Here is a 12,717-nt window from a genome sequence, read left to right on the forward strand (position 1 = left end):
CCACAGCCCTGTTCACTGGTGGTGGCCTCAGTGAATGAGAAGGAATGTCATGGTCGGCAGGCCCCAGCACCTAAATCGAAAGAGGCCAAGCGCCTCGATTTATTTTGGCGCAAAGTCTACTCCTCAGGGGGGCTCCAGCTCCAGATTGCAAACCAGCAGGCTCTCCTGAGCCGATGCAATTTTAACTCTTGGAACTCCATGATGAAGTTCAAGGAACTGGTTCCTCCGAAGTCCAGAGAAGAGTTTGGGGCTCTGGTAGAGGAGGGCAAAACAGTCGCGTGAACTGCTTTGCAGGCCTTATTGGACACCTTGGACTGTGCTGCTCGGACCCTCTTTTCAGGGATAGCAATGAGGCACATTTAAACTGCAGCCTCATTGCTCCTACCCTCCTCCTTGGCCGAGGCAGGACTTCTATAGGAGACGGGGGCGCGGTGGCAGGCGAAAACCCTCCAACCACCAATCCGGCCAGGCCCAAGGTCCTTCCAGGCCCTCGGCAGGTCCCAAACAAAACTTTTGAAGGGACGCCCAAGGACAGTGTACCCGACCTCACTCAGGATCCTACCCCATTCTTGAATCGTTTATCTCGTTTTCACCATGCCTGGTTCCTCATAACCACAGATCTTTGGGTTCTTTGTATGGTGGAAAGGGGACACTCTCCAATTTTTGTTCTTCGCCCCGTCCTTCTTCAGGGACCCCTCTCACAAGCAACTCCTTATCCAGGAGGTGCAGTCAGTCCTTGCCATGGGGGCAATCAAGGAGGTTGCAAGAGAGCTAAGGGGCAGGGGGTTCTACTCCCGTTACTTCCTAATCCCCAAGGGAAAGGGGGGGCTTCGGCCTATCCTGGACTAGCGCAGACTCAACAAATTCATGATAAAGTTGAAGTTCCGCATGGTCTCCTTGGGCAACATGATACCTTCCCTGGATCCTGCTACACCACCCTTGACATAAAAGACACGTATTTCCACATCGCAATTCATCCGGCTCACAGACGCTTCCTCTGCTTTGTTGTCAACCGCGAACATTATCGGTTCACGGTCCTTTCCTTCAGCCTCTCCACGGCCCCTCGAGTGTTCACCAAATGTATGGCCATAGTGGCAGCCTTCCTTCGTTGACGACAGATACAGGTATACCCATATCTCAACGACTGGCTCATCCGAGAGCACGCCAAAGCGCAGGTGCAGGCTCACCTTCTTCAATTCGTCACAGACACACCTTTCAACAGTTAGGCCTCCTGCTCAAAATGGCGAAGTCAACACTAGAGCCAACCCAGAGGATAGAATTTATCGGGGCGCTCCTAGACTCCATGCGGGCTCGAGCCCTTCTTCGGGATGCTCGCTTCCAAGCCTTGTCAGGCCTCATCAGGAGCCTTCAAAGCTTCCCAACCTCGATGGCAAGAATGTTATTGAGTCTTCTAGACACATGGCTTCCTGCACATACATGACCAGACATGTCAGACTTCAGCTCCGCCCTCTTCAAGCCTGGATGGAATCGGTCTACCACCCAGGTCGAGACAACCACCAGGTTCAGGCTATCATTCTGGAGGGAGTCCTGGCCTCCCTCCAGTGGTGGTTAGACCCAAAGGCAATATGCGGAGAAGTCCCCTTCCACACCCCTCGGCCTTCCTTGTCCCTCATCACAGATGCATCAGCCCTGGGATGGGGCGCCCACCTCAGGGACATCCAGATGCAAGGTCTATGGACCCCATCCGATCTCTCTCTCTCTCTCTCTTCCCCTCCCCCCCCCATATCAACATACCAGGAGCTGATGGCGGTGCGTCTTGTGTGTCAAGCCTTAGGAGAGCGTTTGCATGGTTGTTGTGTGGCGGTCCTCACAGACAACACCATGGCCTTGTTCTACATCAACAAGCAAGGGGGGGCTCGTTCCTCTCTCCTCTGTCAAGAGGTCATTTGACTGTGGGAATTCTGCATAGCCCACTCCATTCACCTGGTGCCATCGTTTCTCCCAGGGGTCCAGAACACGTTGGCGGATCACCTCAGCATGTCCTTCCAATCCCATGAGTGGTCACTCTGTCCTGATGTCATTCACTCCATCTTCCTAAAATGGGGGTTTCCCCAGCTCGACCTGTTTGCCTCGCACAGCAACCGGAAATGACTGGTGTTTTGCTCCCTCTAGGGCCACTCCCCAGACTCTCTCACAGACGCCTTCCTACTCCCGTGGACGACAGTTTGTTTTACGCCTTCCCTCAGTTTCCCCTTGTACACAAGGTCCTGCTCAAGGTGCGCAAGGACAGATCACGACTGATTCTGGTCACCCCGGCGTGGCCCAGACAGCATTGGTACACCACGCTGTTGGAGATCTTGGTGGACGCCCCAGTTTTGCTGCCTTTTTTTCCGGATCTGATCAATCAGGATCACGGCCACCTCTGTCACCCCGACCTACGATCCCTCCACCTCATGGCGTGGATGCTGCATGGCTGAGCCACTCTGAGCTACTCGGTTCTCATTTGGTACAGCAGGTTTTATTGCGTTGCAGGAAACCTTCCACTTGGGCCACATATATGGCTAAATAGAAGCGATTCTCATGCTTTTGCACTCACCGCAACACGCCCCCCGCCCCTCCCCCCAGGCATCCGTGTCTCATTTTGGACTATCTCCTGAGCCTGAAACAGCAGGGCCTGGCGATATCACCTATCAGGGTTCACCTGGCTGCCATTTTGGCTTTCCATCCAGGAGCGAATGGCTGATCTGTCTTCGCCAACTCCATGATCAGTAGGTTCCTTAAGGGCCTGGACCGTCTCTACCCACAGGTACGACAGCCAGTCCCCATGTGGGACCTGAACCTCATCCTCTCCAGGCTTATGGTGGCCCCGTTTGAGCCGTTGGCCACCTGTTCCCTCCTATACCTCTGTTGGAAAATGGCTTTGCACGGCATGTATCAGAGCTTACAGCTCTTACCTCGGAACCACCATACACGATCTTCCATAAGGATAAGGTGCAGCTACAACCTCACCCGGCCTTTCTTCCCAAGGTGGAATTGACCTTTCATATCAACCAGAACATTTTCCTCCTGTTTTTTTACCCAAAACCACACGCTACTAGTCAGGAATAACAGCTACACTCCCTAGATGTTCGTAGGGTCCAGGCCTTTGATGTTGAACATACAAAGCCATTCAGGAAAATGACCCAGCTCTTTGTCGCAGTGGCGGAACGGATGAAGGGCCTCCCTGTCTCATCCCAGCGGATCTCCTCTTGGATCACTTCCTGTATCCGTGGTTGCTACGATCTGGCTGGTGTTCCAACCCCGCCCCTCACCGCTCACTCTACAAGGGCCTAGGCCTCATCGGCGGCTTTCCTGGCCCAGGTGCCAATCCAGGAGATCTGCAGAGCTGCTGCTTGGTCTTCAGTACATACTTTTACTTCTCACTATGCCATCGCCCAACAAGCCAGAGACGATGCGGTGTTTGGTAGAGCGGTCCCACAATCCACAGTACTTCACTCTGACCCCACCGCCTAGGTAAGACTTGGGAGTCACCTAATTGGAATCGATATGAGCAAGCACTTGAAGAAGAAAAGATGGTTACTCACCTTTGTAACTGTTGTTCTTCGAGATGTGTTGCTCATATCCATTCCAAACCTGCCATTCTTCCCTTCTCTCGGAGTAGCCAGCAAGAATGAACTGAGGGGGCGCTGGGTCGGCTGGGGTGTATATATACAGCACCATGAAGGCGCCCCTCCAGGGGGCTCCACAGCCGACCCACCGGGTGTTGCTAGGGTAAAATTCTCCGATGGCCGTGCACATGGCGTGTGCACACCTAATTGGAATGGATATGAGCAACACATCTTGAAGAACAACCGTCACAAAGGTGAGTAACTGTCTTTTCCCTGTGGCACTGGGACATTGTTCACCTCACAAGCTCTGTTCTCCGCTTCTTCTCTAGTCTCTCCTGAGTCTTCCAGATGATTCACCCAGCATTTCAAAAGATTCACTGTTTCTGTACAGTGGTGGAGACTCCTTGAAGTCACTACGGTTTCATGATGAGATTGAGAATTTGGCAGGCAAAGCCATCCCTGGGCTCCTGGAAGTTATTCTCAGCAGCTCCATTGCTCAGGTTTACCAACATGTTCTTAAAGCTGTATTCCCAAGTGAGGACCAAATGAATCATAACACTGTGAAAAGAACACTGACTGAGAACAGTGGAGGGGAATTCCATGGAGAACACACACAATCAAAATCTAGAAGGTACTTTAATGCTGCTGCAGGATTGGTTGCATTTATTGCACTAAACCGAGGAAATCGGATGTTGTCGATGACTTCCCCTGAGTCTCTTATGAACCCATTTAATGCAGGACAGGCAGGAACAAAGTTAAGACAAGCGTCTTATTCATCTGCTGTAACTTCTAATACAATGAAATATGAAGTGACGGAGAATAAATCTGGAAAGATCAGTCCAGAAATTGCAAGGAAGGCAAATGAAATAGGTACTCGTTCTGTAGAACAAGCTCCTTCAGAAGAGACTCTCTTAAAAATGCCTGAGAAGCTGATATTACATGTAAGATGGAAGTCAAATATGGGCAAATGTGTAGATGCCTCCCCGTTAGTTATAATACCTGCCATGGATGATTTATCTGCAACTGTATACGTTGGGTCCCATTCTCACACAATGCAGGCAATTGATTTATACTCAGGAAAAATCAAGTGGGAGAGAATCCTTGGAGATCGTATTGAATCGTCTGCATGCGTGTCTAAGTGTGGAAACTTCATTATTGTTGGTATGTATTTTAAATGATTTTTCTCCCCCCCCCCCCTTTAAATTGTAACCAAATTACACAGCAGCTCATTCAATGTCAAGCAATATGTAGTTGGCATCTCTACTTCCACTAACCCGTGTTCTGTGTCTGTCTAAAATTAAACTGCAGTAAATGGGAAGAAAAGGGGAAAGCAGTTTCAATGCCACTATTGAGGATGGCTGGGCCTTTTAAAGGAAGGTGGGTTCCAGTCCACGTGTGGCTAATCTCCCCAGCTGAGGAGGATGAGTGATAATAAGCGAAGTCATGTAACAGGTGGGTCAGGTGGCTGAATCAGCCCTAAGGCAGATAGGCAAGAGGCCTAGAGAGAGAAAGTGAGTGTTTGCAGATTCCTCAGGTAGAAAGGAGTCTCTTGCAGGACCCTGAGTCAGGACCCTGTCTACTGATCTCTTCCAATCTAGAAAGAAATAAGATTGAGAAAAGGAGCAACCATTTGAGGGAAGCTGATCCCAGGTCACAGCTGACAGGAATAAGCACAGCTCCAAGGAGGGGAATTGTGAGGCTCCTCTGTTAGAAGAAGACTTTGGAGACCTAGAGAGACACATCCGCAGGTGGGAGGAACTGGCTCAGCTGGGGACTGGGTAGAGGAGCCTATTTGTGTTTGAACTCTGAAAGGAGGACAGATACTCAGGGAGGACGGGCTGGGCCCATCTTGAAACTGGGGTGAAGATTCTGTAGGTTTGAATTCTATTTTGAATGACTCTGTGCAGCACTTAATATATTGAACTATGGAAAGGGAATATCTAAACAGTATGGACTTTTTAAGGGCCCCTAAGCAGCCACACCAGACCCTGAGTAGGTGTTCAGGAGGCATAAAAAATAATGGAAGGGCAACTTATTTAAAGTATTGCAATCAAGTAGGATTATTATGCACAGTGGATTCTCCTTTTCTTAACTGTACTATACTAGTACAATGATAATCAACAGGTACAAGTTCCTTTTGAAGAATTTAGTTGGAACATGATCATTGAACTGCTCAGAAAAACATGGGATAAGTTTTAAAAATGCCTTGAAAGTAAGCTTTAAAAATTAAGAGGTAGTGTAACCCACACACCTCCTGGGTGTGGTGCTCTGTCCTATCTAGTGGCACTGAGACCACTTAGAGAGAGAGAGATTAATGAGTCTGCTCTACAGCCATATGGCTTTTAGCTCATGCAGTAGAGGCTCGTGTACTAAGCTCCAGAGGTCCTAGGTTCGATCCTGCCTGCCGAAGACTGGGGTCTGTCAGTGTTACAGTAGAATTTAGCATATGATATCTCAGATAGTTAAATCTGATGCAAAATAATTTTTTTTTTTTTTTTAAAAAAGGGCTTTTGGGTACTTTGAGCAAAGGTCACTTATACAAGATATTGGTGAATGCGCTTTCCACCCCATCAGTGTATGCTGTTTGAATTTTAAAGCAGTTTGTTGTTGGCATGTCAAAGTGGCCGTAGTTGCCTCATACAGGATTAATATGTCATCTGTAACTGACTTCCCCATGAAAAATCAGGAGGGTTTTTGTCACCTGCTCAGATGAAGAGAGTAATTAAATACTTACTAATGTTATCTATCTTTGTGGTGCATGCACATCTGATATATATATGTCTAACACAGAGATGGGCAAACTTTTTGGCCTGAGGGCCACATCTGGATATGGAAATTGTATGGTGGGCCATGAATGCTCATGAAATTGGGGGTTGGGGTGTGTGGGGGGGAAGGCGAGGGCTCTGGCTGGGACTGCGGGCTCTGGGGTGGGGTAGGAGATGAAGGGTTGGGGATGCAGGAGGGTCTCCGGATTGGGGCCAAGGGGTTCAGAGGGGGATCAGGGTTAGGGCAGGTGGTTGGAGCATGGGGTGGGGGCACTCAGGGGTGCAGACTCCGGTTGGTGCTTAGCTTAAGCAGCTCCTGGAAGTAGCAATATGTCCCCTCTCCGGCTCCTATACGGAGCCACGGCCAGGCGTCTCTGCGCGCTGCCCTATCCACAGGCACCACCCCTGCAGCTCCCATTGACCACAATTCCCGGCCAATGGGAGCTGTGGGGGCAGCGCTTGGGGGGGGAGCTGCATGCGGAGCCCTCTGGCTGCCCCTATGCGTAGGAGCCAGAGTGGGGATATGCTGCTGCTTCCAGGAGCTCTGCGGAGCCATGACAGGTTGGAGCAGGGCAAGCCCTCGACCCTGCTCCCTGGTGGGAGCATAAAGGCTGGATTAAAATGTTTGAAGGGCTGGATGCAGCCCCCGAACCATAGTTTGACCACCCGTGGTCTAACGGGTTAAATAATACAGAGCTTGGATCTCTTGCCTTTTGGCTTGACATAAGACAGTGGTGACCAAAGTTTTGGCTGATATTTTGATTGCTGTTGAGCCTCCAGGTAACAAAATTGTGCTGATGTTGTATTATGCCCTAACATGTCTTGAAGCAGAGCCTGGATTTTATTAAACAAAATGGAGGGTCTTTATTGCCAGATGCACTGTTGTTGCCATGTTGTTCCCAGGATATTAGAGAGACAAGGTGGGTGAGATAATATCTTTTATTGGACCAACTTCTGTTGGTGAGAGAGGCAAGCTTTGTGTTTATTGCCAGAAACATAAATGAGAATAAAAGTAATTTCATTAATATGCACAAACTTTGCACTTCCTTGTCCATATTCAGTAGCTCACCCTGTTCTCCAACAAACTTCACAGTAATAGCACAGTAAAAATAGGCATACCTTTAAAATGATTCAGAAAAAGAGCATTGAGTGCTTAATGTCAAATGCACTTGTGAGGTTTTATTGTCAGCAAGAAGCTTGAATGCAGAAAGTGCTGGGAAATATGTTTGGAGGTGATGGGTTGACTCATGAGCTATCTTTTGATCAGCAATGATGCAGTGAAAATGCTAATCCAAGTATCATTACCTGTTTTTTCCCTATTGCACTTCATTTTATGCAGGCTGCTATAACGGCTTAGTGTATGTACTCGGAAGCCAGAATGGGGAAATACACTGTATCTTTACCACTGAAGATGCTGTGAAAAGCTCCGCAGTTGTGCATCCTTCCACTGGACTAGTCTACATTGGATCGCATGACCAGCATATATATGCTTTGGATATTTATGTAAGAAATCACCCTGACTAACTTTATGTATATCAAAAGTAAAACATCTGACCCTCCTGAACCATATCTATAAGCTCCATCAGTGTTGGCAATATTGGGAGCCCTAATGTAGACAGACTGCCAACTGCTTTCATTTTAGCCTTGAGTTAATTAGGCTTGCTTGGAGTAGAGTTAAATGACAGTGATTAAAAGTGCTGTTGGCAGTCTGTGGCCTCCCTACATTACACTCCCAGCACTGCCAATGCCAGTTCAGAACTATATGACAAATTACCCTCTATCACTAGTATGGAACTGGGTGGTTAGGGCAAATCTAAAATGTGTACTCCCAGTGCTGGCAACTTGTAATAATCCCACAATTTCGTGTGGATGAGACTGAATCTCTTCCCTTTCTCCAGAATGTGTTGAGAGAAGGAAAGTGATGTGGGGGTGTGTTATGTATTTCTTAGCTGAGTTTCCAATATTTAGCTCTATGAAAGAAGAAACTGCCTTGAGCAATATGGGTCTCTTTGATTGCTGGCAAATTATAATCTTCACTTAACTAGTATTTTCCAAGTAAACTTGCTGTTGATAAAACTTTGACATTTGAGCCCTTGCAAATAACATAATGAACTTTAACTCTCAATTATCAGATTGTATAGCTTTTTATGTACTTTTTCTTGGGTTGGCAGAAGAAGGAGCGTGTCTGGAAGCTGCACTGTGAAGGTGGAGCTGTGTTTTCGTCTCCATATCTAAGCATCTTGCCAGATCACCTGTATGTTGCTACACTAGGAGGACTTTTATTGGCTGTTAATCCAGTATGTACCTTCCTTGCTATCTCTGGGCCAGATCTTGAATCCTTATTCAGCCAAAACATGCTCTGAAGTCAGTAGAACTTTTGCATCAGTAAGGGCTGTAAGGTCATACTTTCTAATAACAATCTTTTTGATCCCCAAAAGAAAAGGAGTACTTGTGGCACCTTAGCGACTAACAAATTTATTTGAGCATAAGCTTTCGTGAACTACAGCTGTAGCTCACGAAAGCTTATGCTCAAATAAATTTGTTAGTCTCTAAGGTGCCACAAGTACTCCTTTTCTTTTTGCGAATACAGACTAACACGGCTGCTACTCTGAAATTTTTCATCCCAGGATCTCATTGCGTTTCAAAAAAGAGCAGTATTATTTTGATTTTTGCAGATGGGGAATCTGAGGCGCAGAGAAACGAAGGCTTAGGGCATGGCTACACTTGCAGATGTAGAGCGCTTTGAGTTAAACCAGCCTTCATAGAGCGCAGTAGGGAAGCGCTGCATTCTGTCCACACTGACAGCTACAAGCACACTGGCGTGGCCACATTAACAGCTCTTGCCATGGCCACAGAGAGCAGTACATTGTGGTAGCTATCCCAGTGTGTAAGTGGCTGCAATGTGCTTTTCAAATGGGGGGAGGGATGGAGTGTGACGGAGTGTGTTGTGTGTATGTGGCGGGAGAGTGGGTTTTGGGGGGGCTGAGAGCATGTCAGCGTGCTGTCTTGTAAGTCCAGATAGCAGCAGACCTCCCCTCCCCCCCGCGCCCCTCTCACACACACAGCATTCCACAGTAATGTTGCTTTGTCTCAGAGCAGATAAGCATGCCAGCTGTCAGAAATGGAGCTTTCAAAGGGCATAACTGCATTCCTACAGCAAGTTCAAAACAATGACAAGAGTGGCCACTCGACTTAAGGGGATTATGGGACGTTTCCAGAAGCTGATCAGAGCGCAATAAGGCAACACCTCGTTCACACTGACCCCCAACTAAGGTGTAACAAGTGTTAATCTTCTCGCTGAGGTGGAGTACCAGAAGCGTTCTAGCTGTGGAGTCAGAGTGCTCTGCGTGCCTTGTCAGTGTGGACAGATAGTGAGCTAGGGTGCCCGGGGCTGCTTTAATGCACTCTAACCTTCTCCTGGAATTGGCTGCCTAAATCAAGTCAGCTCTTTCATGTGAAAAACGAGAGAGGGAAAGACATACACACAGATACCCACTCTCCATTGCAGAGTGGGCACTTACCTGCTTTTCCTGATTTGGAGCAGGGATTTGAACCCACATCCCAGCTGAGTGCCCCAACCAATGGGCTATTGGGTAATCTGGGCTGGGTCTCAGTTTCTCATGCTGAAGCTGTTCCACTTCGTATAAATAATTTAAATATTCATTGGGATAGAGAGGAAGAGAGAAGCAAGAGATTGACTCTATAACTAGGTGGTTAGGATACTTGGCATGTTAGGAGAATCATGTTCAAGTCACTGCTCAGAATCAGGCAAATAGAGCAGGGTTTTTAATGGGTCTCTCACTCCACTCCCCCCGCACCCTCGCCTAAAAAAAAAATTCCTGATTTGCTAGATACTGGCTGTTTTTGTGCAAGTTAAGCATGCTCTTAGGAATACCTAGTTTGAGAGTCTCACCAGTGCTTAATGATCCAAGGAGCTTGTTAGCTGTGGGGCAGCATCATGATTTAGGTGTTTTTGTGCATTGCGTACTGGCAGAAACTTGGTGCATAAAAGAATAGGTGGCAGCTGAGCAGCCATTTTGTGAATTGCTTCCTAAATGTTGGACTTGGACATCTAAAGAGCAGTAAGGTGCCTAAGTGTGTCTTTGTGAATCTGGCCCAGAGATACTTGCTCAGGGCCACATGCTGAGTGAAAGGCAAAATTTGGAAAGGAAATCATGTTTCCTGACTCCCCATCTGTTGCCCTGTCCATTAAACCAGTGTTTCTGAACTAGGGGATTGTGAGAGGGTGCCTACTAGGTTTCATCTCCCTAGCTAAAGAAAAAAATCTGAAAGATCTCTTGAAGCCTAGGGAGAATAAAGGAGAAACTAATTCCCGCCATTCCTTCTACTGTCACCATTCCACGTCTCTCACCTGCAGAGGCCAATCACAGTGGAGCTCTCCACTTCCTTCACCTGGCTTCCCATACAGTGCACCACTCCAGGGAAGTTGCACTTCTAGAGGCTGTGGAGACAGCTTCATGTCCTGTTGAAGGAACACTAGTCCAGATCTGAGCGCTATATGGGTGTGGGAAGAGAGAGGGAAAGGAAACAGACATCACTGGCAGTCAGCCCTACAATTGAGCACCCACACGCAGCTTTCAACAAGCTTTCATGCAAGTTTTCTCTTCAGCTGTATGTGTTAACACAGTGAAATGGCACAGAGTAGCAGAGGCACTGGCTCAGATAATACACTACATTACAACAGTTAATGTACCAGCTATATTACTGAGGTATAGTGATGATTGTGATTTATGGGTTGCAGCAGTTCATATGCTGTTTAGGGTTAATACTATGTGCAGTAACAAGTTTTATGCTATTAGGAGCTAGTTGCGTGGATCTTCTGGTCTTTTCTCATCTGTCCCTGGAAGAGGATAGGATAGAGACATGAGGGTCACAGAAAATCTATTCTAGGTATTAAGTTGGAGTAATCTCTGCAGAGTAGGTCTGCTCTTGCTCTGCCACTTGGGGGACCGAATTCTCTTTTCTTGGGGCTAATCCCAGGGCCCAGTCCAGTTACTAGGGAGAAGATTTGCCCAGTAGTTTTGTGCAGCTTTCTACAGTCACATTAAATGCCATGTCTTGTACTTTGTCATTCACAGGATACAGGGAATAAGATCTGGAAAAGTTCCTGTGGAAAACCCCTCTTCTCCTCTCCCCACTGCAGCGAGCAGTATGTGTGCATTGGATGTGTGGATGGGAATGTGCACTGTTTTAGCCATTCAGGAGAAAAGGTGAAAAACTCACTATTAGATTGTTCTACTTTCTTATATCAAAAACTCTTGCTTTGATTTATCTTTTAGTAATAAATCACAGTTTTATAAAACTGTTCTGAGGATTTCAGTGGTTAACATATATTAACTCTTATGCCAGCCAGATAAAACAAGTATTGGTATGTACCCATTTTACAGAAAGGTAAATTCTAACAGAGAATGGTAAAGCAGGTTGCCCAAGGCTATCCAGCAAGTCAGTGGCAGAGTTGAAAATAGAACCCAGTATCCCAGTCATCCCTCCGTTTCTAATGCACAGGTAAAAATCTTGAGCACCTCAATTCAAATTCTAACCATTTAATTTGGGAGGGGAGGATGAGCGGGATGGTGACATTTTTGGTTTGAATTCTGTTAGCAGATGCCAGGGACATACACAGCAGGGTTAAAAGCAACTCTTGCTTTCAAGTCCCATCCCTTTCTTCCAGGTTTGTTTTATAAAGGTACTGACTGGAATTAAGGTTTCACTCACATGTTTATCAAAGTATCAAACAAAATGCTGGTGTCATGGCAGAGGTATCTGTGTAAGTGTGTGCGTGGCTTGGTCTCATTCTTAGAATCTTGGATGCAATGGTAAGATTTGTTTTCTCAGACATGTACACGATCTGCATCTGGTTTAATTTTTGTTTGTTTGTTTGCCTGGGGACAGCCATAGCGTACTTAACTCAAAAGTGTTGTCCTTAGTAAAAATTGTCACTGATAGAATCGTAGGATGGAAGGAACCTCGAGAGGTCATCTAGTTCAATCCCCTGCACTCATGGCAGAACTAAGTATTATAGACCATCTCTGATAGGTATTTGTCTAACCTCCTCTTAAAAATCTCCAATGATGGAGATTTCACAACCTCCCTAGGCAACTTACTCCAGTGCTTAACCACCCTGACAGTTGGGAAGTTTTTCCTAATGTCCAACCTAAACTACCCATGCTGCAATTTAAACCCATTGCTTCTTGTCTTATCCTCAGAGGTTAAGGAGAACAATTTTTCTCTCTCCTCCTTGTAACAATCTTTTATGTAGTTGAAAATTGTTATGTTCCCTCTCTTTTCTTCTCCAGATTACACAAACCCATTTTTTTTCAATCTTCCCTCATAGGTCATGTTTTCTAGACCTTTAATCATTT

At 46.8% G+C, this 12,717-nt stretch overlaps 1 protein-coding gene across 8 annotated transcripts in view; it reads left to right on the forward strand.

Annotated features, from left to right (window-relative positions):
- Positions 1-12,717, forward strand: part of AASDH (aminoadipate-semialdehyde dehydrogenase) — a 57,404-nt gene that overhangs the window by 31,237 nt on the left and 13,450 nt on the right. For 5 of the 8 annotated variants that reach the window (XM_038398713.2, XM_043513769.1, XM_043513772.1 and 2 more), the window contains 4 exons: positions 3,899-4,730; positions 7,674-7,837; positions 8,506-8,631; positions 11,434-11,565. In XM_038398713.2, coding sequence (XP_038254641.1) covers positions 3,899-4,730; positions 7,674-7,837; positions 8,506-8,631; positions 11,434-11,565 — 1,254 coding nt within the window. The remainder of the gene's footprint in view (positions 1-3,898; positions 4,731-7,673; positions 7,838-8,505; positions 8,632-11,433; positions 11,566-12,717) is intronic. The other 3 variants (XM_043513768.1, XM_038398715.2, XM_043513773.1) reach the window with 3 other exon arrangements.

This window comes from Dermochelys coriacea, chromosome 4, assembly GCF_009764565.3.
Source record: "Dermochelys coriacea isolate rDerCor1 chromosome 4, rDerCor1.pri.v4, whole genome shotgun sequence".
NCBI lineage: Eukaryota > Metazoa > Chordata > Testudines > Dermochelyidae > Dermochelys > Dermochelys coriacea.